We start from the raw sequence: 27,522 nt of genomic DNA on the forward strand, positions 1-27,522 counted from the left end.
AGCTCAGTGGGCCTTACCTGTTCAACTTAAAATAGTTTAGTTCAGCATGCGTATCTTCATGCTTAATGTAATTTTCATTTATTTTGGTTCCATTATCGTTTGTCAATGTCCCATTTTTCTGATCAATATTCATGTACACTGTTTGAAATCCTGTCCGTTCACAAACAGTCGGTTGTTGCTTCCAATGTAAAATGCATCTCCAAAGTGGTGTATTGGCTGTGGTCACAGTGTTGTGACTGGAGGGTGTCTGGTCACGTGATGCTCGTGGCTTGCTGTGATTGGCCACAAATACTTTCAACATAATTCCATACAATCAGAGCCTGATTAAGGCATGGGAGCTTTAGGGGCTGCAAGCCCAGGGGCCTCCGCCAGCTGGAGGGCCTCCAGAGATTAGGTGAAAAGTTTGTTTCACTTGTGAATGCTGAATTTTATTTCTTGTTAGCCTTGTAAAAATACATTACATTTTTACGTAACTTTGTTTTCCTTGAAAATATTACTGAGGGCCTCACTACGTGTAGCCCAAGGGCCTACAAAATCTTAATCCGGCCCTGTATACAATGGTTATAGGATGAAGATCTTTTTATTCATTTATTCACAAAAAAAATACTTTTTTATTTTACCAGGTAAGGCCCACTGAGCTATGTAGATATTTTTCAGAAGCTACCTGGCTATCACAAATGATAGCTCTACGAAGTGCCTTGTGGAAATTTATAGCAGCCAAAAACTCGAAACAAATGTTGATTCTAAATGTGAAGGCAAAAACCAGAGGGCCCAGAGAAAAATCCACACGACCATGCAAAGAGACACGCAAACTCTAAATATACAGCAGGCGTCAGGATTGAAACCACACGCTCCTGTATACCAAGCGAGGTAGCTAACATCTTCTAGCCACCGTGGTGAGATATTAGAATTATTTTTCAACGTGGCCCTGCAAATGTGTAATAAGTGGCTCTGACACGGTATGGAGCTTCAAGGTATTTATTAAATCTTCGGTACAGCCACCTCTCTCTCTCTGCGGATGTCGACCCGCTCTCGTGGCTGCGCTGCCCCGCGCCACGTGGCGCTCCCCCCGCTCGCTAATGCACCGCTGGCTGGCGGCGTGCTATTGAGCGGCTGGAGGTCGAACCGCCACATGGCAGGTGGAGAGCGTGGGGAGCTTCTCTTCGATCTTCAAACACCGACCACGCACGTTGTTGTACCCCCTGCTTATATTCTTTACTCAGAGACCAAGCCCCGCCTCTGGCCACGCCCTTCCTGGAACCTTCGAGAACGTTCCCGAGGCTTCCCTGCTAGCTCTGCCCATTCACCTTTCCCCCAGATACTCTCCCACTATCGATAATATGTGGACTGTATAAATGTAATGTAATCCCCACCATAGCGCTTTCATTACAAATGGATGAACACAAATGAGAATAGACTTGACCATTTCTGGCAATAAAACAAGGCGTTAAGATGTTCAAATCGGTATCTGTGGTGTTTAAGCAGTGTTAGACCAGAGAACAACGCCAAAACGCGAATGGCACAAAAGCAATGCAAACATCCAAAGCATTAATTATAGATTTGAAGCTTTCGTGACTGCAAGGATTCATATTCTTAGGTTTTTTCCGGTAAAGTCACGTAGGTAAAGCTTGTGTTGCCTCCGAAACGTCGTGATTTTTATTTTATTTTACTTTTATTAATTTTAATTTTTTACCTACGTGACTTTACCGAAAAAACCTAAGAATATGAATCCAAAGCATTAATAAGGCCGGGTTGAGGAATTATATCAATGGGATCCGTTTTGAATATTTAAACAGTTGTTTTATTCCCAGAAAGGGTAAAGCCTATTCTTATTTATTCATCATTATGTTACTGGTAAGTTAAAAGGTCACACTCAGAGATGTCTTGCAATGGGCATTTAAGATATCTCTGGTACCCTTTTGTTCTCTGGTGTAACACTGGTGGTGAGACAAGGCCTTAACAGATGCTTCTCTGGTGTAGGCCAATTTGTTTCAAGGACAACGAAAACATTATTAGCGAAGTACTTTTGTTTGCATGTTTTACCACAAGCGTGATGATGTGTGGTAAATGCAGATTTGATGATGCCTTGCAGTAGGTGTGTCTATTTTGGTGTTTGCGTATCTTACCACCTGTATTATTGCCAGAAAGGGTTACAGCCTATTCCGTTTTTCCCTCATGAAGACGATGTTTCAATCGTAACTTGCTTGGGGCAACTCATCACTTGCAAGGCTTGCCTCAATCAAAGCTCGTTGAAGGTCCTCTTAGGTAAAGGAAAAGACTGCTCTCTCGCCCCACTCTGCTCTCTACCCCCACAGTCTGCGAGGCGCGTGGCGTTGAGGCTCACATCTCCAGCTTCCTCTGCACCTCCCACAGAGCCCGGGCGCTGGTGCACAGCTGGGCAGTCTCGGGTGGCGTAAGCGGCTGGTTCAGGATCCCACAGACGCCCGTGGAGCCCAGCACACATGGCAGGGAGAGGAACACCTCTTCTGTGATGCCATGCTTGCCCTGTACACAGAGACAAAGACCCAACCCCACCACCCCCAGTATAGCGTTAACATAATGTTTTGGGCAAGTACTGTTAGCGAGTAGCAGCACTTACGATGGCCAGAATGGTACATCAGGAGGTAGGTGGCCAGTGTGATGCCGCCGCCACGAAGCCGTTCGGCAGGCGCCCAAATCCCCGACCTCGCCACCACCAAGCAACGGAGCCAACCCCGCGTCCCCCTCACCTCACCTCACATGAACACACCCGCACGCATTTTCCCCCACCCATAGAGCTGGAAGGGGAGGTTACCTGGCCGACCGGTTTTTATCCGAGAAACCCTTATCGGGGTTAACTCTCACGGTTTCCGGCGATCAGGGAATTGGATGACCTCCCCCGTGCTACGTGGCACCGCGGCGCTGCGACCAGCCTTAATATGGTCTGGTCGCGGCGTGGGGCATTCGGCCACCGCGGTTGAGGCGCATTTCCCCCCACACACACCCCCACTGGTCGACGGGGCAAGCAGGGGAGGGATGGGACAGCATGAATAGCGGGACCGCAGGAGCTGTTGCGCATAGTCATGGAGGGTTGGGATAATTACGCTTGAGCGCGCAGGCCCCATTGTTAGGAAGGGTAAGGGAGTAATTAGGATGTACGCCGCCAACGCAGCTCACTGATTAGCAGATCAAAAGCGCCCGGAACCGCCGTGCGCGGGCTCGAGGTGCACGAGCCCATTGTTCAGCGCAGCATCCCCTTTGAGGTAGGGAGGATAAATAGAGGGGCGCAGAGGGGAAATCGCTCTCTTCTCTCCAGGCCAGCGGACCAGCAGCAGCTCCAGCCAACGACCCAGACGTCCGTGCGACGCATCGAGGTGCGCTGTTAGCGCAGAGAGCAGCGAACCTCCGCGGGCACCAAACAGTGAGTGGGGAGGTGAAGTAGGGTAGCGTAAGCCGATAAATAGGGAATAGGTACAGGTTTGGGTGGAATAGGCCAGCCTCGTCGACTCACTGATTCAACATCAATTCGCAGGTAGCAAATAATAAATCATTAATAGCGAAGCGTGGTCTCGCGTGATCTTGTCGTGCAGAGTGTCGCGTGGGGAGCTGCGTGTGTGTGCGTGCGTCCACCCCGGGTGCGATACAGGTGCGCGATCATAACGCGAGTAGTCAGGGGTGAGTGTAGTGCTGCGGCTCACCTCGGGGGAGCGCTGTGCAGAGCGGCGCGAGAGTGGGTGTCGCGTGTGTTCACTCCGTGTGTGATACAGGTGCGCGATCATAACGTGAGTGGAGTTGGAGTACGCGGAGCGGCGTGTGTGTGGGAGTGCGCATACGTTCGTTACGTGTCGGATATGGATGCGCATTGGTAACGTGCCACACAGGGCTATAGGCGGGCACACACTCGCAGTATACGAGAGCTATACGTAGCGGTGTAAAGAGGGGGAGTGTGGCGTTTTGATTGATGATGCTGTGTGCACGTATGCTCGCAGCGTGGGAGCGCGGCGCGAGGCTGTAACAGTAGGGGCGTCGCGTTCGAATGCCGGCGAAACCGTAGCGGGTAATAGGGAGGTGGGGTAACGTTAACGGAATAGGCGATGCAGGCAGGAAGGATCTCGGGGGCTAGCGACCCCGACACCAGCACCACGTCCGGCCGCCTTTGTCTCCCCAGTGGCGATTTTGACACACCGCACCAGGTATTTATTTGAGGCTGAGTCTACCCATGGTAGGCCATGGACTGATTCAGATAATTAATCGTTACTGGTGTTGCTGACCGTGAGCCAGAACCAAAATTGGGTCCCCGAGTTCGTAGCGCAATGTGCTAACCGCTACACTACACTTACACACGCATAGCCAGGGGTAGAAATGTCAGAATGACCCAGAACGCCATAGTGGGAGTGAAAATTCAAATCTGACTTGATTTCGGAAGGAACCAGAGACTGCGGTAAACTTTATACATTTATCTATTTAAAACATAGGCTTTTGCGATCAATATGAATACGTGCATTATCAAGTAATACACCGAATATGAATAAGTAATACACTTTTTGGTTCTTTCGGTAAAGTCACGTAGAAAGAAAATTAAATAATAGAATACGACGTTTCGATTGCAACTCAAGCAATCATCATCAGGTACGAATGAATGAGAAAAAAACCTAGTAAAATTAGAAATATAATGCAATACAATACAGAGAGTCGGCTAACAGAACAGTCAACACAGAGAGAGAGACACACACATAGGCACACATAGAGAGAGAGGGGGCAGAGAGAGAGAGGGGGGGGGTGTAGAGAAATTAGCATGTCAATGAGAGATTTGGAGCTTTCGTGACTGCAGGAAATGCTAGAGACAACGCAGAAACACACAGAGAGAAAATAAACTTAATAAAACAATCTTAGTAAAATTTGGGAAAGTAATGCAATGCAACACAGATTCGGTCAACACACAATCAACGCATAGCCTGGTTGATTACGTTCTTCCAAAGATTGCTAAATTTGAAGTTAAGTGTGAAATGTGTGAGAGAGAGAGAGAGAGACAAGACACAGACAATGAGACAAAGACAGACACACAAGCAGAGAGACAACAGAGAGAGAGAGAGAGAACTAACTTAAATCCTCCCCATAGAGGTGTTTTAAACTTGATTTGAAGCTTTCGTGATTGCAGGAATTACTTTTTGGTTATTTCGGTAAAGTCACGTGGTGTTCGCCAACAAGTGCCTGGTGGCTACGTGGTGCCGTTCTGTGCCCCCCCCCCCCATCCGCAGGACTAGGGTGAGGCACGGGTGTGATGCCAGTATGGCAGGGAGAGGGATTATCTCAGATGGACTGGACTTTGGCGATGGACGCTCGCTATTGTGACATGGAATGTCACATCACTGGGAGGGAAGGAGCCAGACTAGATATAGTTAGTCTTACCTCCACACACAGCATTGGCACTGGAACCAAACTTCTCGATCGGGGGTCGTCTCCTATTCCAGAGTACCCCCTGGTCAGAGGCCCCAGGCAGGTGTGGGGATACTCACAACCCCCGCGGCTAGGTGTTGTTCAATTGGAGTTTGTCTCAGTGGATGAGAGGGTTACCTCAAGGAGACTTCGGGTCTCAGAAAGGAAAACTCTTGACTGTTGTCTGTGCTTATGCACTAAACAGCGGTTCACCGTATTCAGCCTTCTTGGAGATGGTGGGTGCAGTGCTCGATACAGTTCCACTTACCGACTCCATAGTCTTACTGGGTGACTTCAAGGGTCACATGGGAAACGATGGAGATACCTGGAGAGGCGTGATTGGGAGAAATGCCCCCCCCTGATCTGAACCCGAACGGTAAGATGTCATGGAAATTATGAGCTACTCACGAAATGTCAATAACAAACCCATGTTTGAACATGAGGATGCTCATAAGTGTACTTGGTATCAGACCACCTTGGGACGAAGGTCAATGATTAACCTTATAGTTGTATCATTGGACGTAAGGCCATATGTTCTGGACGCTTGGCTAAAGAGAGGGGCAGAGCTGTCAACTGATCACCACCTGGTGGTAAGTTGGATCCGATGCTTGGGTCACCGACTAGATAGACGTGGAAGGCCCAGACGAATAGTGTGGGTTTTCTGGGAACGTCTTGCAAAGACCCAGTGCAAAAATATTTCAACTTCCACCTCGGGGAAAACTTCTCCTGCACTCCACCAGAGGTCGTGGACATTGAGTCCGAGTAGATAATGTTCAGGACTTTGATTGTGGATGCAGCCGCGAAAAGCTGTGGCCTGAAGGCAGTCGGTGCCTGTCATGTTGGCAACCCTCGGTTCTGCTGTTGGACACCAGTTGTGAGGGAACCTGTCGAGCTGAAGAAGAAGGCTTTCCGAGCTATGCCCGGAAAAAGGTCTCCCGACTCGATTGAGAGGTATCGGCTTGCCAGAAGAGTGGCAGCTGCAGCAGTCACTGCAGTTAAAGCCCAAGCATGGGAGGAGTTTGGAGAGACCATGGAGAGGGACTACCGGATAGTCTCAACGATGTTCTGGCAAACCATCCGACGCCTTAGGAGGGGTCAACGGGACGTGGCCCAGGCTGTTTTCAGAAAGGGTGGCTTGACATTGACCTCAACTAAGGAGATAGTCGAGAGATAAAAGGAACACTTTGAGGAGCTCCTCAACCCGGTAGACATGCCCTCCTCTCAGGACGCAGCCTTGGAAACAGCTGGGGGAGTCGGATCCATCCCGGCTGCTAAAGTCGCTGTGGCGGTCGAGGGCATTCGGAGCGGCAAAGCTGCTGGGGTGGACGAGATTCGCCCAGAGTCTTTTTTAAAGTGCTGGACAGTGTAGGAGTGTTATGGTTAACATTGCTCTTCAATGTTGCATGGAAGATGGGTATAGTTCCTCTGGATTGGCAAACTAGGGACGTGGTTCCCATTTTTTATAAGGGGACAAGAGGGTGGGCTCCAAATACAGAGGAATCACACTCCTCAGCGTCCCAGGTAAAGCTTATGCCAGAGTGCTGGAGAGGAGGCTCTGCCCGGTGGTCGAGCCTCAGATTCAGGCGGAACAATGTGAAATCCATCATGGTCATGGAACAATGGACCAGTTGTTTTCCCTCTCACAGATATTTGAGGGGTCATGGGAGTATGCTTCTCTAGTTTACTTCTGCTTTATAGACTTGGATTAAGCATATGACTGTGTTCCCCACAATGTCTTGTGGGAGGTGCTGTCGGAGTATGATGTACAGGTGCCAATTGTGTGTGATTTTCAGTCCCTCTATTCCCAAAGTAAGAGCTGTGTCTGTATTCTTTGTGTTAAATCAAAGTAGTTCACTGTGGGTGTTGAACTCCGCCGAGGGTGAGCTTGTCTCCACTCCTGTTTGTGATTTTCATGGACAGCATATCAAGGCACAGCCGAGGTATGGAGAGCATCCAGTACAGGGGCATGGAGGTGGCATCGTTGATTTTTGCAGATGACTTTGTCCTCTTTGCCTTGTAAGTCTGTGATCTCCAGCAGGCACTTGAATGGTTTGATGCCGAGTGTGAAACGAGTGGGATGAGGATAAACACCTCCAAATCTAAGGTCATGGTTCACTTCCGGGAGACAGTGGATTGTTCTTTCCAGGTGAGGGGGGAACAATTGCCCTTTGTGGAGGCGTTTAAGCACTTTGGGGTCTCTTTCACGAGTGATGGTAAGTGGGAGCGGAAGATCAGCCGGCGGATCGGTGCGGCACCCACAGTGTTGCAGGCACTACCTTTCCGTGGTAGTGAAGCGGAAGCAGAGTTCTCGAACAAAGCTCTCGATTTATAGGTCAATCTAAATTCCCACCCTCACCCATGATCATGAGCTTTGGGTAATGATGAAAGGATAAGATCGCGGGTACAAGGGACCAAAATGAGGTTTCTCTGCAGGGTTGTCGGGCTTCACTATCGGTGATCGGGTGAGGAGTTCGATAATCCTGGAGAGACTTAAGAGTTGAGCCACTGCTCGTCCAGATCGAGAGAAGCCAGTTGAGGTGGTTCGGGCACCTGGTATAAAGTATGCCCCCCGATAGACTCCCCCTGGAACTCTACCAGGCACATCCCACTGGGCGAAGACTACAGTGCTGGCCCAGGACACACTGGCAGGACTATGTCGCTCAGCTGGCCTGTGAACGCCTGAGAATTCCCCAGGAAGAGCTTGAGTCTGTCGCCAGGGAAAGGGAGGTCTGAACAGCCCTACTCAACATGCTGCCACAGCGACCCTCACCAGGACAAGTGGACTGAAAAACGAACGAATGAACGAAGAACATGCAAAAAAAGCTATTTTAAATAATGATTATTGTGATTATCCAGGGTTTTTGAAAATTCGGTGCCCCCTTCACCCTGAAGCCACCAGATACTTGTTATTTTAACGAGCTCGCTGAAACAGATAAAACACATGAATGTATTGATTGGAATTAAACGGTCTAGAGTGGTCTGTTTCTCTGTGGCTGTTTCTGCCATTGGTCGATCGCGTTTGTTAAAATTGTATTGTTCGGTGACCGAACACAAGACGGCCGCAGTGTAGTGCTTCAGGAACCGTTGATAATTTATGCATACTATGCAATGGCTTAGTAGCTTTTGTGTGGAAGTGTTATATTACAGTGGCCCCTCGGTTAACGATATTAATTGGTTCCACAAAAACCATAGTCAATCTAAATGATCACTAATCGTATATAGGAAATGCATGTTTAAAAGGGGCTTAATTTATTCCAAGATGATTGGAAGTTGGTCTTTTTCTCCCTAAAACATTTATATATATATAAAAGTCATAATTTGTGTGTGGGTTTGTGGCGGGTTTGTGTGGGTTTGTGTGTGGTCGTGCGCTTGGCTCTCCAACGGTGGGGTTTACATGAAAAAATAGTCAGGTACCACGCTGTAAGCCCCGCGGTGAGCAAGCGCTATTCCTTTTTCATATCTGTCAACTTTTAATTAGTTTAATTAGCGATTTAGTGCGATTTTTGTGTGGTGTCCTTTATTTATTTATTTATGACGCGAGCACGACCATACCAACTCACGCACCTTTGGTGGGGGGGGGCAGCCCATGCCAAGTCGCACGCCTTCGGTGGGAGTGAGGGGGACATTTTCTTTCGCGTTAAAAATGCTATAAAAATACACTAAACGCTGACGTTTATTCTTCACTGTGTGATGTCCCCCCACCCCGATGCGTGCAGTTATTACTACTACACAATCGCTAGATGCTACCACTATAGGCCGTAGATATTACTGCAGAGCGGCCTGGGAGATCGTTACTGGTGGAGGGGTCAGGGGTAGAAGACCAGCCCCAGCCTGCCAAGGTGCCACTTCGGCCGGCAAGACAATTTAGGCGTCGGCCGGAGGCTCTGCATGGGACTAGGCCTCACCATGCCACTCTGTCAGGTGAGTATTTTGTGCTATACAATCGATCAATACTGCTATAGAATCTGCATGTACTACTGTAGTGATAGCAAGTACCACCAGAGTCGGTATACACTGCTGTAATCATAGCAGGTACCATCACAGTCAGCATGCACTGCTGTTAGATTTTTAAGAGTAGGTTTGAAATATAAATTTGACCCGGGCAACGCCGGGTACTTCCCGCTAATAGTTTGTAATATTTAAACACAATCATTTTTTTAAAAGAAATAACCGTTATAAGAGCATATTAAAGCATTAATATTAGTTTAAAAAAACTGGATCAATAAGGAATAAATAGACTGTAAAAAGGTGCATAAATAGAATATAAAATATAAATTCTTACCTGAGGCTAAGAATATCGATGGCTTAAGCAAGCCAGTTGCTTTCAAAAGGCTCATAAAAGGGCACGTTACTGATTGGCTGAGGTCTAGAAGCGCTCCCATTTGCCGAAATTTGCGGATCCGTTTGATATCATAAAAATATCGTTAATTGAAAATGTATCATTAATAGAAACAATGGGGGACCCTATGGGATGCGGATTGTTAATCGAAAAACCGTTAATCGATGGCATTGTAAAACCGAAGGACCACACAGTATGGCGCTCGCTAAACTTCGATCACAAAGGAAATACGTGGGAGGTGTGCGTGCACCCTTTCCACAAATGGAAGTTCATCAAAGAATCGGTGAAACTGCGACTTTGGCGAAGTCCAAACCATAGAACAAAGCGTCACACGACGAGTATGCTATTCATGCACCAGCGTCTACTGCGGTGGCTAGGAGATGTTAATTACCTCGCCTGGTAAATATAAATATCCTGGGTTCTATCCAACATTAAATTATATACAGTATTGCTATAGTAAACATATAGCAGTGTGATACACATTAGGGTGGGTAGAATAATACATAGTGTTATATTAAAATGTATAAGGTATAGGGTAGTTTATAGCAATACAGTATATAATTTAATGTTGGGTTTATCTATGGCAGTATATAGTACGGTGTATGCTCGTGTGATGTAAGAGAATAAAGTTTAGATGGAAGCATATTATATCATTTTTACGACGTAGAATTGTAATGTATTACTTGCTGTTAGTAACTCAGCTTATTGTAGATTATAGTAAGTATACTGATGATGCTATGCAGTTTAAACTTTAGTTTTTTATGTAGTTTATACTTTAGTTTTCTACGTGGTTGTTTAGTAACTGCAGCTACATACGATTAACATTCCTTTCCTTTGTTAATGCTACTCCTTGCATCCTCCCTTGGTGCTGCTGATCCTGCATAATGCATGGGCATAATATGACTTTGAACCCCCCCCCCCCACCTCCTACGCATTTCCCATGAATATGCTAAATTCCTCTTGATATGCACATTCTTTTTGTTAAGGCGCTCTTCTTCCACCTCCAACCCAGCTTATATATAAGCTCCTAGATTGGCAGTGTCTCATTCTTCACCTGAAGACGGCTGCTTGTGTTGTAGCTGAAACGTCGTGCGAATTATTTTATTTATTATGTTTATTTTTATTATTTTATTACTTCCCTTCTACGTGACTTTACCGAAAGAACCAAGAAGTGTGTATTTTCACGTAACTTTTGTGGTGAAAAAAATGTCAGACGGAACTATTGGCCCCCGGGCATCTTCACTTTATCTAATTTGGCCCTCTTTGCAAAAGTTTGGACACCCCTGGTCTATAGCGACAGTCTACGATCGGACAGGATGCATGTGGTGAGATGGAAGTGTGGGTACGCCCACTGCAATCAATATAGAGGCTATGTCTCATTAAACGAGTGTTATTCCGTTTCGCTGTAGCAAGCTATTTGAATTTGGACACATTTGTTCCCTAAACGAGCGAAATGTTCACTTAGAGAATGGAGACTGATCAATCGCTATATGGTCCATGGTAGTTTCATATCATCAACAGCTTCACAAACAGAAACGAATAAATCTGTTCTTCTGGTTTGCCCTTTAAGGCTTTTGAGGTCAAGCAGCTCCTCTGTCACGTTCATGTTGTCATCAACTCCTCTTAAAAAAATAAGTAGTTGTGCAGTGTCAGATGCATCGGTGCTTTCATCGCAGGCTAATGAGAAATAATCAAAAGCCACTCCCCTGTGCCCCAGTTGTCTCTGAATATCTGACGATATGTCCTCAACTCTCCGTGCCACAGTGTTGCGTGCCAGGCAAACATTCATAAATTCTTGCTTCTTCTCGGGGCAAATGTTATCCACCATTTTCATGACACAGTCTTTGATAACGCGCCTTCAGTAAAAGGTTTGCCATGTTTAGCTATTAACATGGCCACTTCATAGCTGGCTTTGGTGATGTTTTCCTTTGACTCACAGGCCCACGTGAAGAATCGCTGTTGCGATGTCAGAGCAGCTTGGAGTTGCTTCACTTTTTCAGCGCGGTCACTCCCTGTTAGCTTGTTGTATGTTGTAGCATGTTTAGTCTCGTAGTGTCTCTTTACGTTGAAATCCTTAAACAAGGCAACAGTCTCGTTACAAATTAGACAAACACAATTGCCTCGATTTTCAGTGAAGAAGTATTGTAATTCCCACCGCTCCTGAAAGCGGCGGCCCTCACTGTCAACTTTTCCCTTTTTTTTTGCAGTCGCCATGGCGGAAATGACTCGAGAAGGGTTCGCGGCCCGGATGCAGCCAGATAGCATTAGAATGGTGCTGCCACCGTGTTGTCAAAGGAGGAATCACATCTTTAAAGTTTTATGAGTTATTTATTCTGACAGAGCTAGCGAGCCATAAATAACACATTATAAGACCGAAGCTGCGGACCGTATAAAATCTGACCGCGGGCCGTGATTGTCCCGCGGGCCCGACTTTGGACATGCCTGCTATAGACTGTTGCCATAGACTGTAGCACCAACCTCATCCTTCTGGGTAAACAGGTGGTGGGTCCAGTTTTGAGAATCCTCCACCAACACAGCATTACCAGTCTTCAACTACTCACTTGAAGACGTGAACGTGTTACGTCTACTGGTTAGTAATATAACACAAATATAAAAGATTTTCACAACCAGAGCGTGAACCTGACGACCCTAGTTCGATTCCCGGCTAGGGTCACCAACATTAGTTGCATGGTTGAAGTATGGTTAACTCCCATGACCAAAAGCACTTGAAAACCATCATAAAGTAGTGGATTGACGAAGGACTGAAGGTCGTGATGATGATGATGATGATGATCAAACGTGAAGCAACACACCTGCACCAGTGTGGAGACAGGGTTGACGGTGCGGAGATTTTTGAGAATGCATTGGGTCAGGCTTGCCACGCTCAGGCCGATAGCCCAGGACGTGTACCCCTTGAGACGAATAACTTCATAAGCACTGCAACACAAAATGCACAGACTCTTCTTAAACTTCAACCTCACGTAGTCTACTTATGAACGTGTGGTGCAAACAAAAATGACTACAAACTTAAAAAATGACTACATCAAGAAATGCAGGGTATAAAAATACGGGTTCAACTCCACTTCTGAGAATTAAAAGATATATATACAGGAGACTCTTGATTACCCGCGCTAATGATAGGGAGGACGGCCGCTGATAATTCAAAAATTGCAGGATAATCCAAAAAAAATCTATTTTCTGTGGATCTCTATGCAAAAAATCATTACCATAGGTATAACTAATGTTTAAGTTAATACAATTTACTTTGTTAATGAACAAATACTAACGATCAACAGATTGATGATGTGAGTGTTCAGTGATAATACTTTTCTGCTCCCGCCCAGCAAAAGACTCGGCCCACTAATTGGACAGCAGAGCCACGCCAATCAAGATCAATCAAACTCCACCCACTGTTGTGAAGATGTGCAACTACTGTACTGTAGGGACGATCACATGGATTTCAGATTAATCAGAGCAACATATTTTTTCCGTTTAAGCACGTGACTTGTAATACATATTTCCAAGAATAACAATGTGCATATGTTTTTAGATTATTAAATTGGGCTTCAGGGAAAAATCCCCTGAGTTATTAATTTACGTGAAAATATCGGGTGCGCCGTTAATCCACAAATCAGAAAAAAGTACATGGATAATAAAGAGTCTACTGGACTTATGCTCTTGTCTTTTCTATACTCTGCACTACTGTCGGTTTTTGTGTTTGTTGTTGTAATTTTCTGACCCCCATGGGCACTCTTGACTATATTTGAGAAAAGAACATCATGGATTGCATTGGTTTCCTCCTCCTGCAGTATAAACTAAAGATTCTGATTCTGACTGACGAAAGACATTGCCATTATTTAACTATGTTTTATTTCACCAGGTAAGGATCCACTGAGCTACGTATCTTTTTTTCAGAAGCAACCTGGCTATTAGCTCAGCAAAGTGGCTTATCAATATTCTAAATGCGTGAAGATGATTCTAAATGTGAGGGGAAAACCAGAAGATCCGGAGAAAAATCCACACGACCACAGGGAGAGAGACGCAGACTCCAAATATACAGTAGATGTCAGGGTCGGGATCGAACTCCATGACCTCCTGTGCACGAAGCGAGGTAGTTATCATATCATAGCCACCTTGGTGCTCCATTGTAATGCCTGCACACACCTGTCGATGACCTCTTTGTGAATGCTTGTCCAGACCCCCCCCTCCGCTCCGCGCTGCTCTGCCTCCAACGCCTGCTGCAGCTTCACTCCGGCCACATTGGCTGCGCTCCACACTGCCACTGGGGGAGGGGATGCAGGAGAGAGTGCATGGGCATAGCAAACTCTAAACCCCATAATAGTTTAATTTATATAATATATTTATTTATAGGAATACATTAATGCCCCCCCGCGCCCCCTCTGGTATTCACACCTGTAGGACGCCACGATGGAGAGTTGTTAACTACCTCGCCTGGTATACAGGAGGTAGTGGGTCTGATTCTAACCCTGACGCCTGCTGTATATTTGGAGTTTGCATGCCTCTCTCCCTGTAGTCGTGTGGATTTTGTCTCCGGATCATCTGGTATTTCTCTCCACATTTAGAATCAACATCACGCGTGAAGCGTATTTGTCTGCTGCAATAAATGTCCACGTGACAAGCCACTTCGTTGAGCTATAATTTGGCATAGCCAGGTCGCTTCTGAAAAAAAGCTACAAAGCTCAAGTAGGCCTTACCTGGTAAAATAAAAAAAATAGTTTTTTTATTGTCTCACATTTGACGACATCACATTTACCCCCACCTTTATTTGAGACTAAAACAGGAGGAGGATTTTTCCACAATTCTGGCTATCGTCTGATGATGCTGAGTTGAAAAAGCCGGCGAAACTTCACGGTACACAAATTGTAAATGCGTTTGTGGCTTTACTCTCCAACACACTGGTTAATGCTGAACTAGTAACAAATTGCTACATTTTGTTGATATGACAAACCTTACCGATTGGCTCTGTGGGGTGGTTTCGGGTTTAACGATACATTTATATTAACGTGATCAAATCCAAAAACCTCTATTATGGAGAATATAGATCTTGAAGGCCTACATGTTAAACTGTCTAAACTAAACAATTGTTGTATGTTTCACCAGTTAAGCTATGTAGCTCTTTTATAGAAGTGACCTGGCCATCACAAATGATAGCCCAATGAAGTGGTTAGTCATCAGGTGGAAATAGTATAGCAGCCAAACACTGAACGATTGATGTTGAGTCTAAATGTGGAGGGAAAAACTGGAGAACCTGGAGAAAAATCCACGCGACCATGGGGAGAGAGACAGGCAATATCCAAATATACAGCAAGCATCATGGTCAGGATCGAACCCAGGCTCCTCCTGTATACCAGGGGAGGTAGTTAACATATCCTAGCGACCGTGGCGCCCCAATGGAGGGAGGCATACAAACCCGGTCATGCTTGTTAAACACTCAATTCTGGTCGTGAAATGGACTTCGACGTGACTGTGAATGCCTGCGAGCGGCTGGAGAGAGAGAAGAGTCAGAGATGCAATCAGCCGACAATCCGACCAAGTCTAAGTTCCAGTCTGACTGGAACCTTTTGTGGACGTCAGCCTTAGTTATTTGGCCAAGTGACCAAGCAGAAAGCATCCCCCCCCCCCCCCCGCCGTGACAGGCGATTAGCCGATGGTGCGACGTTGATTACTACCGCTGGAGTCCCCGTGCTCCCCGATGATATATCCGTGAATGCTGGAAGGGCTGATTCCCAGCCTCTCGCCCATGAGGAATCGCAGACGCGCTGAGTCCAGGTTGGTGCCGCTGCCGATGACGCGATGCACGGGGAATCCGCTCAACTTCCAAGCAACGAACGTCAGAATGTCCACTGCACGCCAAGACCAACATTCACAAAGGTTAGACCGTGTAAATATATGCTTCGTTAAACCTGCCACCACCACCTGACACAGCCAATCAGTAAGGTTTGTCACGTGAATAAAAAGTGCCAATTAGTTACTAGTCAAGCAATAACCGTTGGTATGTTGGAGAGTAAACCCACTAAAACATTTAAAATCAGAGTATCATGACGTGTCGCCGGTAATTACAACTCAGCCTCATCTGGCAAATTGTGCTGGAATTTATATTTATGTGATCAAACCCAAAAAAGTAAGTTTTACTATGAAAAAAAATGGTCGTGAAAGCTTACATGGTGTAACATTGTGTTTATAACACTATTTTGAAATGAAACATCGACCGATCGATCGATTGATGAGTTGTTGATGATTACAATGAAGACGACTCTCGCATTTGGGAGTGAGAATCTACGGTGCCGATCAGACCTGGGTTTGACACGATGAGGAGCACAGCGTCAGGGCTGTACTTGGCCAAGTTGGGGATAATCTTCCGGAAGATGGTGACGTTTCTCTCCACCAGGGCAAGGCGACTCTCCCCCTCCTTCTGTCGCACGCCGGCCGTCACCACGCAGAGCTTGGAGCCGGCTGTCACCGCGTAGTCTACGAGCACAGAGTCGTTGACATGTGCACGTGCCGGTGCCAGGGAAGGGTTAAAAATCTGTTCTCATTTTCCATACTTTTGAAACTGGCAAAAAGGTATCCCAAAGATAGAACTGCTCAACCCGAGCTATAAATGCTCTGATACATGCATTTTATTTGTACTGTTCGACTTTGGCATTGACTGGTTTGACGCAGGTGGTGAGACAAGGCCATAAAGAAGGTTGTCTCTGGTGTAGGCTAATCAATTTCAAAGACAATGCATATATTATTATGAGAGCATGTTTGTTTGCATGTTCACCACAGTACGTGTGGTTAATGCAGACTTTATTCATTGTAAAATGTATCTATTTAGTGCTGGAACATATTATCACAACTCCCGTTTTATTGCCAAAAAGGGTAATACCTATTCTTATTTTTCATGCGGTGTTCATGTTCCAATACAGCAGAGGTGGCTGGGTGGCTCAGAGGCGTCTGATCATCTGGGCTGACATTGCTGAGATCCTGGATTGGAAATCCCAGCAGTTGTCTCTTCCAATAGAGGCATCAGTCAACCGATAATATTGGTCTGTTACCACTTGCTATTGAGACAATTAGTAACCAATCACAATTGGTGTACCACACTGCTTGTTGAGACATCAGTAGCCAATCACATTGGAGTGCCACACTGTCTGTAGAGACATCAGTAGCCAATCACACTCGTGTACCACACTGCCTGTACGAGTGTGATTAGCTACTGATGTGTACCACACTGCCTGTTGAGAAATCAGCAGCCAATCACATTGGAGTGCCACACTGTCTGTAAGGACATCAGTAGCCAATCACACTCGTGTACCACACACTGCCTGTAGAGACATCAGTAGCCAATCACATTGGTGTACCACACTGCCTCTAGAAGCATCAGTAGCCACTTATTTTACGTGTAATTATGTGTCTAAGCAGTCGTGGTTCTAGGGTTCCGAGACTGTACCTGCTAGACATGCTATGTATGCATTTATAGGTACAGTCAGAATCCAAATATGTATTCATACTGGAGGAATCCGATGAGCTATAAAGCTCTTTTTCACAGATGTCCAGTAGGGGTGGGTCAGAACCTTACAACAACAAACAATACAAAACCACGATAGCAGTAGCAAAGTATAGAAAAGGTAAGCAAATCACTTTAAAAATACCAATTAAACTAAACTTTTTTTATCTTACCAGGTAAGGCCAACTGAGGTGTGCACTTATTTTTCCGAAGCGACATGGCCACATATGATAGCTCAACAAAGTTGCTTACCATCACGTGGAAATTTATAGTACCAGCATAATCTAAATAATCTCAATGCATGTTTCTAAATGTGGAAGGGGAAACTGGAGGAACCAGAGAAAAAAGTACACGCGACCACGGGTAGAGAGAGAGACACGCAAACTCAAAATATACAGCAGGCAGTGTCAGGGTCGGGATCGGACCCCCGACCCCCTGCATACCAGGCGAGGGAGACAACATCTCTCGATTATCCAGAGTGATCAGGGATAGGTTGACAGCTCTGATTAAAAACAAAACCATGGATAAATTAGGCAATAACACATTTTCAGTATATATTTATATTTCACCTTCGCACAATGGTGGTGAACATGATTGCGGTCATGTGGGTATTGAGTTGCCTCCACAAAAAAATTACATTAGATTTCTGTTTCCAATTGCATTTGATTTGCAAATTCAGAACTTCTGCCCACAGATAAAATGTGAGCTAAATAATACTGCCTGATGATGACGATGATAATCATGGCTTAATTTATCACCAGAGATTGTCCAGTACGCTACTAGGCTGGGTTGTAATAGGGATTATCAGTCAAAGGCACTACCACTAGACTACAAGGTTGTGTCTATGCATCATAAACCGATTTTATTTTACCCTATATCCTTGTAATACTGTGAACAGGTTTATTTAAAAAAAAAACACAGTTGGGCGCTGCGGTGGCTAGGAAATGTTGACTGTCTCACCTAGTATACAGAAGGTCTTGGGTTCGATCCAGACCCTGGTGCCTGCTGTAAATTTTGAATTTGCGTATCCCTCTCCCTGTGATCGTATGGATTTTTATACGGATCCTCCAGTTTTCCCCTCCACATTTATAATCAACATCAGGAATTTAGGGTATTTGGCTGCTACTAGACATTTTTACACGACAATGATAAGCCACTACGTTGGGCTATAATTTGTGATGGCCAGGTCACTTCTGAAAAAGAGCTACATTTATTAATGGGCCTGACCTGGTAACATAAAAACATTATTGAAAGTGTTAGTTCATAGAGTGAATGATACCAATGGAACCTCCTTTGCCAGTAGAAAAATATGATAATTGTTTTTTTACCCTTTTATCTGGCAACAAAACTGACACCTTTTTTATGTGAGATTTGGCTCTAAGAAAAGCTGTCTCGTGTGTGGACCAATCAATTTCAAGGACAGTGCATACATTATCAGAGTTGTGTTTTTTGTTTGCATTCCGACCGCAGGTATTGTGGTCAATGCAAACATGACTCCTTGTAAAAAAAGGTGTCAGTTTTGTTGACAGATAAAAGGGTAAAAAAACAATTATCAGGGTGAATGATGTTAGAGGCCGACCAAAACTGAATTTCTGATTTCGGCCAAAACCGAAACCAGTCCAAAAGTAAAAAAATAACTTTCGGCCGAAACCGAAGCCGAAACCGAAAGTTTAACTACACTTTTTACCAAGACCGAAACAGAAAGGTATATAACCGAAGTTACCGAACACAAGATTTATGAAATACTAGCTTTACTACCCGGCTTCGCCTGGGACTTGGGTTCACCATGGCCGGCCGCCTTTGTCTCCCCAGTGGCGATGTTGATACACCACACCACTTACTCGTTTGAGGCTGAGTCTACCTAGGGGAGGCCCAGCACCGGTTCAAATAATCGTCACCGACCGTGAGCGGGAATCGAACTCGGGCCGCCGGGTTCGTAGCGCAGCGCGCGAATCGCTACGCAGTCGCTGCCCCCCCCCCTCTCTAGGTACGTGACATAATTTATTGACGGCCCCAGACCATGGTTGCCTCGCTCGCAAGCTGCTGCTGACGTGTGTGTGTATGCAGCCTATCGCATAGGATTGTCTAGCGCCGACTGACCGGCTGATAGACTTTGCACTAGCGTTATATTCTAAAAATAGATCTTCGGTTGACGACCGAAAGTCAATATCAGTTTCGGCCGAAACCTAAACCAGACCGAAAGTAAAACAATTGACTTTCGGCCGAAACCGAAAGTATGCCGAAAGTGGCCATTTGCCATCTTTCGGCACCAAAACCTAATTTCGGTCGGCTTCTAAATGATGTATACCGAAGTTATTCCCGGAGCAGTGTTGCAGAATTGTCGATACTATTTTGGCTGCTGTCTATTTCGTGTCGTACCGGTGTCGGCCACAATCTTGGCTGTCTTGAGGAACAGTGAGCCGTGCTGCAGGTCCATGGCTTCCCCACGCAGCTTGTCTTCCATCACGTCCACGAGGGCGACCTCGTCTGCGTTGTTCTGAGTGAGATTCCATGTACACGTAGAGACCAATAAAACTGTGCAGGGCAACGTCCATGAGTGACAGCACCTGTGGCACACGAGGGGGTGGGGGGCCAGCACCACGCCTGGCCGCCTTTGTCTCCCTGAGTGGCGATGTTCACTACACACTGCACCAGGTACTCATTTGAGGCTGAGTCGACCTCGGAGAGGCCAAAGACCGGTTCAGATAATCGTCACCGGTGTTGGCCATGAGTGGGAATCGAACCCGGGTCACTGGGTTTGTAGTGCAGCGCGCTAACCGCAACACTACCGCTCCCCACGCACAGACACAGACACACACAGACACACAAGCACTCACATGAACTCACAAAGACAAAGATCCCCCGTGTCGCTTTCACAGACTGTCGTGACAAGTGCTGGTAGCGAATTGCAACGCCTATAAATGCCGGCACCTGTGGCACACGACGGGGGTGAGTGGCCAGCACCACGCCTGGCCCCCTTTGCCTCCCCAGTGGCGTTCTTTACTACACACCTGTAACAAGTGCTCATTTAAGTCTGAGTCGATCTAAAGGATGCCCGGGAAGGGTTCAGAAAATAGTCAGTGTCGGTGGTCGTGAGCAGGAATCAAACTCGGGTTGATTCCCGCTAGGGTTCGTAGCGCAAAGTGCTAACCGCTGCGCCACCTCTCCCCATAGCAACCGCTGTCTCAATACGCACAAAGACAATAGATACGAAACTAAACTGTTCATAAGAAAACAATGAGAGGGCCTTGGCAGGAGTCACGTCACTAGCAGGGACAACGATGATAGCTGGTGGTTCAGACCAGGGCTGAAGATTGGTGCTGGTGATGGATGCCTTGTGGGAACATCACGACAGCTGTCAGTCTCTCTCTCGTGATTACAGGAGATCATCGATTATCCGGCGGCTCTGGATTATGGAAAATGCCGAATAATCACTACTAATCATTGTTTAAAATCGTTTATTTTTGCACCTTCTTTGTATGACGTTATATTAGTAGGTGTTGTGTATGTTTTTAATTGTTTTAAATGCTGTTTTACTCTGTGAAATTGGCATAAATAACCATACAAATAGACAAAAATAAATATCCTTTTGTAAAAAGTTACTGTTTCACTGTGCTTAGCACTCCAATCTGGAAGACTCTGCATGGGAAGATGCATATATGTGCATTATTTGCATTGTTTAAGTTGTATGCAGTGTATAAGGTACTGTATATCATATTTAACACTGAAATCAAGCGTAGCTACTTTGTCACGCACACGGTGCCGATCGCCGGGCTGGTTACAGCCTTTGGAGCGATTTTTGCCGGTTTCGCCGGATCGGCCCCGGGAACATCGGATAATGTTGGAACCAACCGGATAATAATTGCGCGGTGCTGGATAATCGATTATTAAATTTAAATTGGAAGGCTCCGGCTATGAAATATTTTTTTGTTGTTGCCGGTGTATGAAAATGTTGGCAAAACTGTTTTTATTCAAGCGAGTGATGGCCATGACATTTGCATCGCCTTTTGTGCTGCTGATCGCATTTTGGCGTTTCTTCTCTGGTCTAACACCGGTGGTGAGACAAGGGCATAAATGAGGCTGCAGCTCTGGTGTAGACCAATCAGTTTCAAAGACAATGCCTACATTATTATCGAAGCATGTTTGTTTGCATGTTTAACCACAAGCGTGATGTCTTGCAATGTGTCTATTTGTGTTTGAACATTTTTAAACCTCCTGTATTATTGCGAGAAGGTGGTAAAGCCATATTCTTTTGGTTCGTCACGTTGAAAGGCAGTTTTAAAGGCTTTTAGAATTTTGGCAAAATCGCCCCGATGATGTTGGATGTAATTAGCAGTGAAAACGTCACGGAAATCAAATTTTAAATGTTGTGGATTTGGTATAAAAATAATAGATTTTTACCCATTCTGGCGATAAAAACAGGAGTTTTGTTAAGATGTTCAAACACCAAATATATATCTTTGGCAAGGGATCAAGTCTGCATTAACCACACCTACTTATGGTGAACATGGAAACAAACATGATCTGAAAATTATCAGAGCATATAATAATGTATACATCGTCTGAAACGGATTGGCCTCCACCAGAGGGAGCCTTCTTTACGGCTTTGTCTCACTACCAGGCAAACAGTAAAACTAAAATGCAAGTATCAGACACTCATAGCTCGGATCGAGGAGTTATATCTATGAAAAGATTAGCTTCATAGCTCATCCGATTCCTCCAGTATAAAGATATTTTGATTCTGATGTGTGGTTAATGCAAACTTGATGTCTTGCAAAACGTGTCTATTTGGTGTTTGGACATCTTAACACCTCCTGTTTAATCGCCAGAAAGGGTAACACCCTATTCTTATTTTTAAATCCTTTATATTAAGTTCGCATGCTTGCTTGCTTGCGTGCTTGCTTGCTTGCGTGCTTGCGTGCTTGCTGCTTGCTTACGACCGTGCAAATCTTTCGGTCGTTTTTTAACCCACTTCCCGTGATCCAATCGAGCTGACATTTTCCACACAGACTCGTTGTGCCAGACAATTAATGTTCGTGAAAAAAAATTCCCCAAATTTTACACTTTTTAGGCAAAAAAAATTTATTTTACATATATTCAAATAGAACTCATTCATCGCTTTGGCTGAACGTCACAGTATAAGAGCCCAGAGCGTAACCCCTCAACAGGCCGTGGCGGAGTAGCGCAGTTGGTAGCGCCCTCGCTTCCCATGCCAAAGGTCGCGGGATCGATCCCCGCGTCCTCCACAGGCGAATATATTTTTAAATCCTTTATATTAAGTTCGCTGCCACGCATATAAAGGATTTATAGTGAAAAACTTTGTTTTTACGGGTTATACTTATTCATATATGAGCAGCTATATCATGGGACCTTTATCTGCCAGTAAAAAAGGTGCATTTATTCTTCAAACACACAAGCGCTTAGTGCTGAACTAGTAAAGTAATCGGCACGTTTTAGTTTAAGTGACCAGACTTCACTGATTGGCTGTGTCGGGCAGTGGTGGTGGCAGAGTTTAACGACACATTTTACATTTACGCCATCTCACCCCAAAAACAAATCCTCAAGTGTATTCTTTCAGTGAAGTCACGTAGATCGGTTCAATAAAATAACAAAAAAACGACTCCTCAAGTATGAATAACGTCGAAAGGCGTCTGTGCGTGTCTGGGCGAAGGCGCGGTCACACACAAAGACAACAATCCCCCGTATAGCCTGAACAGACTGTTGGGGCAAGTGCTGTTAGCGAGCAACTATGAAGGCTGGAACGGCACACGAGGGGATGGGTGGCCACAGCACCACACCCAGCCGCCTTTGTCTCCCCAAGTGACAATGTTTTTTTAACACCGCACCAGGTACTCATTTGAGGCTGAGTCGACCGAGGGGAGGCCCAGGACAGGTCGAGATAATTATATAATCGTCCCTGGTCTTGGCCGTGAGCGGTAATCGAACTCAGGCGAGCCAGGTTCGTAGTGCAGCGTGCTAACCGAAATACCCCACAACCTCACACACACACGTGTGTGTTCACGTGCTTGTGCGTTTACGTGCGAGCGGTCACCTGCAGCAGGATGCTGACGGCGCTCGCCATGCCCACCTGGCCCACCCCCACCACGGTCACCTTGGAGCGCGGCCTCCCTGCTGGGCCTGGGCACACCTCCTGCAGCAGTTGCCTCCGCATCGACTCCATTGCACCCTGCACCACACACACACACACAGTCTACATTACACCCTGCACCACACACACACAGTCTACATTGCACCCTGCACCACACACACACATACTCCATTGCACCCTGCACCACACACACACACTCCATTACACCCTGCACCACACACACACACAGTCTACATTACACCCTGCACCACACACACACACAGTCTACATTACACCCTGCACCACACACACACAGTCTACATTACACCCTGCACCACACACACTCCATTACACCCTGCACCACACACACAGTCTACATTACACCCTGCCCCACACACACACATACTCCATTGCACCCTGCACCACACACACACACTCCATTACACCCTGCACCACACACACACACATTCAATTACACCCTGCACCAGATCGCATCTATAAATCCCTCAAAGTCATTTTCAACCTCTCACTCACCGAAGGCACATTTCACTAGAGTGGAAATCTGCTCTTTTCGTCCATGATATAAAAATGGCTCCAAAGAAAATCCTAATCATTGTAGGGCAATCTCTGTTCTTTCACCAGCTTTTGGTGGGTGTCGTTAAGTGATTTCTCGTCTTTGCTCGCTCTGCTGTATGAGCTGTCTGATATTCTTTGGGTCTGTCGGTAAAGTCACGTAGATAGGTTCAAAGAAAATAACAAAAATAACAATAAACGACGACGTGAACTGTCTGATGTAAGGTGGAGCAAGCAAGAGACAGGGACAGCGATTCTCTGTGTAGCCTTAACATGCTGCTGGGGCAAGTGTTATTAGTAGCGAGAAGCAGCACCGATAAAGACTGGCGCTGGAGCACACGGATTGCTGGGGGTAGCCAGCACCACGCCCGGCCGCCTTTTTCTCCCAAAGTGGTGACGTTTACTCATCGCATCAGGTACTCACTTGAGGCTGAGTCGACCTAGTGGATGCCCAGCACCGGTTTAGATAATCGATATCACCGGTGGTGGCCGCGGGCGGGAATCGAACTGCCAGCTTGGTTCGCACTGACCACTACAACTTATCGCAGCGATGTTCCGTTCCACCCGATAATTTCGCCTGCTCTTACGAATGTGAGACCATGGAGATTAGGAGCTAGATCCTAACAAGTGGTACGTGGGAGACCGCAGTTGTAATATATTCATTCGTAGGGAATAAACGATAGTAATGATTATAGGTCTGGATATCCGTTCTTCCAGCCGCCCGTGCTACCGACCCCCTTGCCCTCTGTTCAAGTAGAGTGGCTGTTAGATGTTAACTGGCTCGCCGGGTGTACAGGAGGTTGTGGATTCGATCCCGACCCTGACGCTTGTTGTATGTTTGGAGTTTGCGGTGCACAGTATATACATCTCACTCTCTCTCCCCAGGTCATTCGGGATTTCCCTCATTTAAAATCAACATCACGAGTTTAGGGCATTTGGCGGCTGCTACTTTGTTGAACCTAGCATTTGTAATAGGTGCACATAGTTTAGTTTAAATAGTCTATAGGGCTTCAAGAAACTGAACTTGACGGAGTGCCGTACGGCATAGCGCAGTGCCAAAGACGGGCAAGCAGCGAGTACCTCCTCCTGCTGCTGCTGCTCCTGCTGCTGCTCCTCCTCCTGCTGCTGCTCCTGCTGCTGATGTTGCTGCGCGGCTTCCACTTCTTCACCAGCAGAGTGCTTCTCGGGAAAGGAGACTCACTCACGCGCTCACCTACTCACTCAGCTATTCAACCACCTGAACCACCTATTCAACAACCTATACTCGCACAGCCCACTGAACTCACCTGGTCACTCACTCACACACCTGACACTCGCCTTACCGACTCGCACAGCGCCTCACTGGCTGGACTGGGCGAAGCAGAGCGTGGGGCAGAGAGAGGAGTCAGATGGGGGAGGAGGGAGGGAGAAGCAGAGAGAAAGAGGGCATGGGAGGAAATATGGGTGGGGTAGGAGGGGGGGAGTGAGTAGGGTGTGTGTGGGTGTGTGTAGGTGTGTGTGTGTGGGTGTGTAGGCGTGTGTGTGTGGGTATGTGTAGGTGTGGGTGTAGGTGTGGGTGTGTGTGGGTGTGGGTAGGTGTGGGTGTGTGTGTAGGTGTGTGTAGGTGTGGGTGTGTGTGTGTGTAGGTGTGTGTGTAGGTGTGGGCGTGTGTGTGTGTAGGTGTGGGTATGTAGGTGTGGGTATGTAGGTGTGGGTATGTGGGTGTAATGGTAGGAGGCTGCTAGATTTTGGTGCAGCCCAAGGGCTTGTAATTACCAACACGCTCTTCCGGCATCGGCACATCCACACAACATCATGATGCATGCCGGATCCAAGCAACATCTGCTGGACTACATCGTGACGGACCAGCGGATGCGAGCCCATGTCCTTGACACCAGGACCTACCATGGAGCTGATCTGCCCTCTGATGCGCCTGCCATTCTTCCACTCCGGTGGTGGGTGTACACCCAGGACTCCATTCCAACCTAAAGTGGCCTGGTCTCAGTTAGCAGATGAAAGTTGCAAGCGAGAATTTCATCATCGCTTGCAGCTGGGGTTGGTATCGTCACCCACTCCTGATGTCGAGGGTAAATGGGCGAGGTTTAGGACTGTAACTCATGCAGCTGCAATGGCTGCTTTGGGTACGCAGTCCAGACCTCCCCAGAGACCCTGGCTGACAGAAGAGGTGTTCAGGATAGTTGAGAAAAAGCGACAGGCCCACTCTCATCGGCTACAGCATCCCACGTCAGAGAATGAGGAGGCTTACCGCAGCCTTCGCTCGGAGGTTCGGAGAGCCGTAAGGCGCTGCAAGGATGAGTGGTGGTCGCAGGGTTGCTGAGGAGATGGAGTCTGCCTCAGTGGCCCGCGATCACAAATCACTATTTAACTCCATCAAAAAGTAACCTGCAGCGCCACACCTATTACCATCATTAGGGGAAAAAACGGTGATCCAATCTTTGACCCCCAGGAACAGGTTTGCAGATTTGCTGAGCATTTCTGTGAGGTCCTGGGGGAGGGGAAATCCCTCAGCCAGGAAAACATCATGGCACAAAGTGGGGATAACCCTGCTGAGGCTGCGGTGCCTAAAATATTGGAAGAGGTCACCCCCTGTGAGTGGCTGGCAGAGGTGCCATCTGTTGAGGAAGTACTGAAGGCGATCCGGAGTCTGAGACCAGGAAAGGCACGGGGCAGAGATGATCTCCCAAGCGAATGCTGAGGAAGGGTGGTGTTTGTGCACAGACTACCCTATATGACATCATAACAACAGTCTGGACCGCTGGACGGGTTCCACAGGATTGGAAGGATGCCCTGGTGGTCCCCCTCTTTAATAAGGGAGACCGCAGAGATTGTAACAACTACAGGGGCATCTCACTCCTCAGTGTGCCTGGAAAGGTCCTGGCAAGGATTATTCAACATCGCCTTGCTAGGCACGCTGAGGAGAGGCTTGCGGAGTCCCAATGCGGTTTCAGGAAAGGGCGGTCCTGCACAGATGCCATATTTTCTGTCCGTCTGCTACAGCAGAGGTGTAGGGAATTTAAACAAGACAGTACATCTCTGCTTTATTGACCTGGATCAAGGCTTATGATACCATCAGTAGGCCTGGGCTCTGGGTTGTTCTTCGTGCTTTCGGAGACCCCGACCCTCTGCTCACGATCATTAAGGACCTTCATGATGGTGAGCGGGCCCAGGTTAAACTACGTGGCCGGGAGTAAGAGCCTTTCCCTGTACACCTTGGGGTGCGACAGGGATGTCCTCTGGCTCCCACATTATTTAACATCTATTTTCACCACGTAGTTCATAAAGCCTTCAATAGCTGTACCGGGGGAATCTCCATTTGGTACAGATAAATAGGAGGCTGATCGATGCCCGGGTGCGATCAAGGGATGGTTCCCTATTGGTCAACCACGTTATGTATACCGATGATTTGGTAATAGCTGCTCATTCAGAGGAGGAATTGGAGATGCTGCTGCTGAGAATGGAGCGTGCCACTAAGAGGTGGGGCCTTACCATCAGCCCCACCAAAACTAAGCACCTGCCTGGGAATTTTGTACCATCGGACACTCCACCCCCAGAACTCCCAATCGGTGATGGGGCAGTAGTGGAGAGAGTGGAGAG

General features: G+C 46.7%; 1 protein-coding gene across 2 annotated transcripts; it reads right to left on the minus strand.

Annotated features, from left to right (window-relative positions):
• LOC133359874 (L-lactate dehydrogenase B chain-like) lies at nucleotides 1-25,399 on the minus strand. 2 transcript variants are annotated; one of them, XM_061578433.1, is made up of 8 exons: nucleotides 25,009-25,399; nucleotides 23,320-23,454; nucleotides 19,647-19,764; nucleotides 16,070-16,243; nucleotides 15,445-15,618; nucleotides 13,919-14,036; nucleotides 12,568-12,691; nucleotides 1-2,505 (listed from the first exon to the last, which is right to left on the minus strand). In XM_061578433.1, the coding sequence occupies exons 2-8, from the start codon at nucleotides 23,446-23,448 to the stop codon at nucleotides 2,341-2,343; spliced, it is 1,002 nt and encodes a 333-aa protein (XP_061434417.1). In that variant the 5' UTR covers nucleotides 23,449-23,454; nucleotides 25,009-25,399; the 3' UTR covers nucleotides 1-2,340. The 2 variants fall into 2 exon arrangements, with proteins under 2 accessions (XP_061434417.1, XP_061434418.1); XM_061578434.1 differs by lacking the exon at nucleotides 25,009-25,399 and having other exon boundaries at nucleotides 2-2,505; nucleotides 23,320-23,455.
• Between the last annotated feature and the right edge of the window lie 2,123 nt (nucleotides 25,400-27,522).

Source organism: Lethenteron reissneri, chromosome 66 (assembly GCF_015708825.2).
Source record: "Lethenteron reissneri isolate LAM-NWPU_2019-01 chromosome 66, ASM1570882v1, whole genome shotgun sequence".
Lineage (NCBI taxonomy): Eukaryota > Metazoa > Chordata > Hyperoartia > Petromyzontiformes > Petromyzontidae > Lethenteron > Lethenteron reissneri.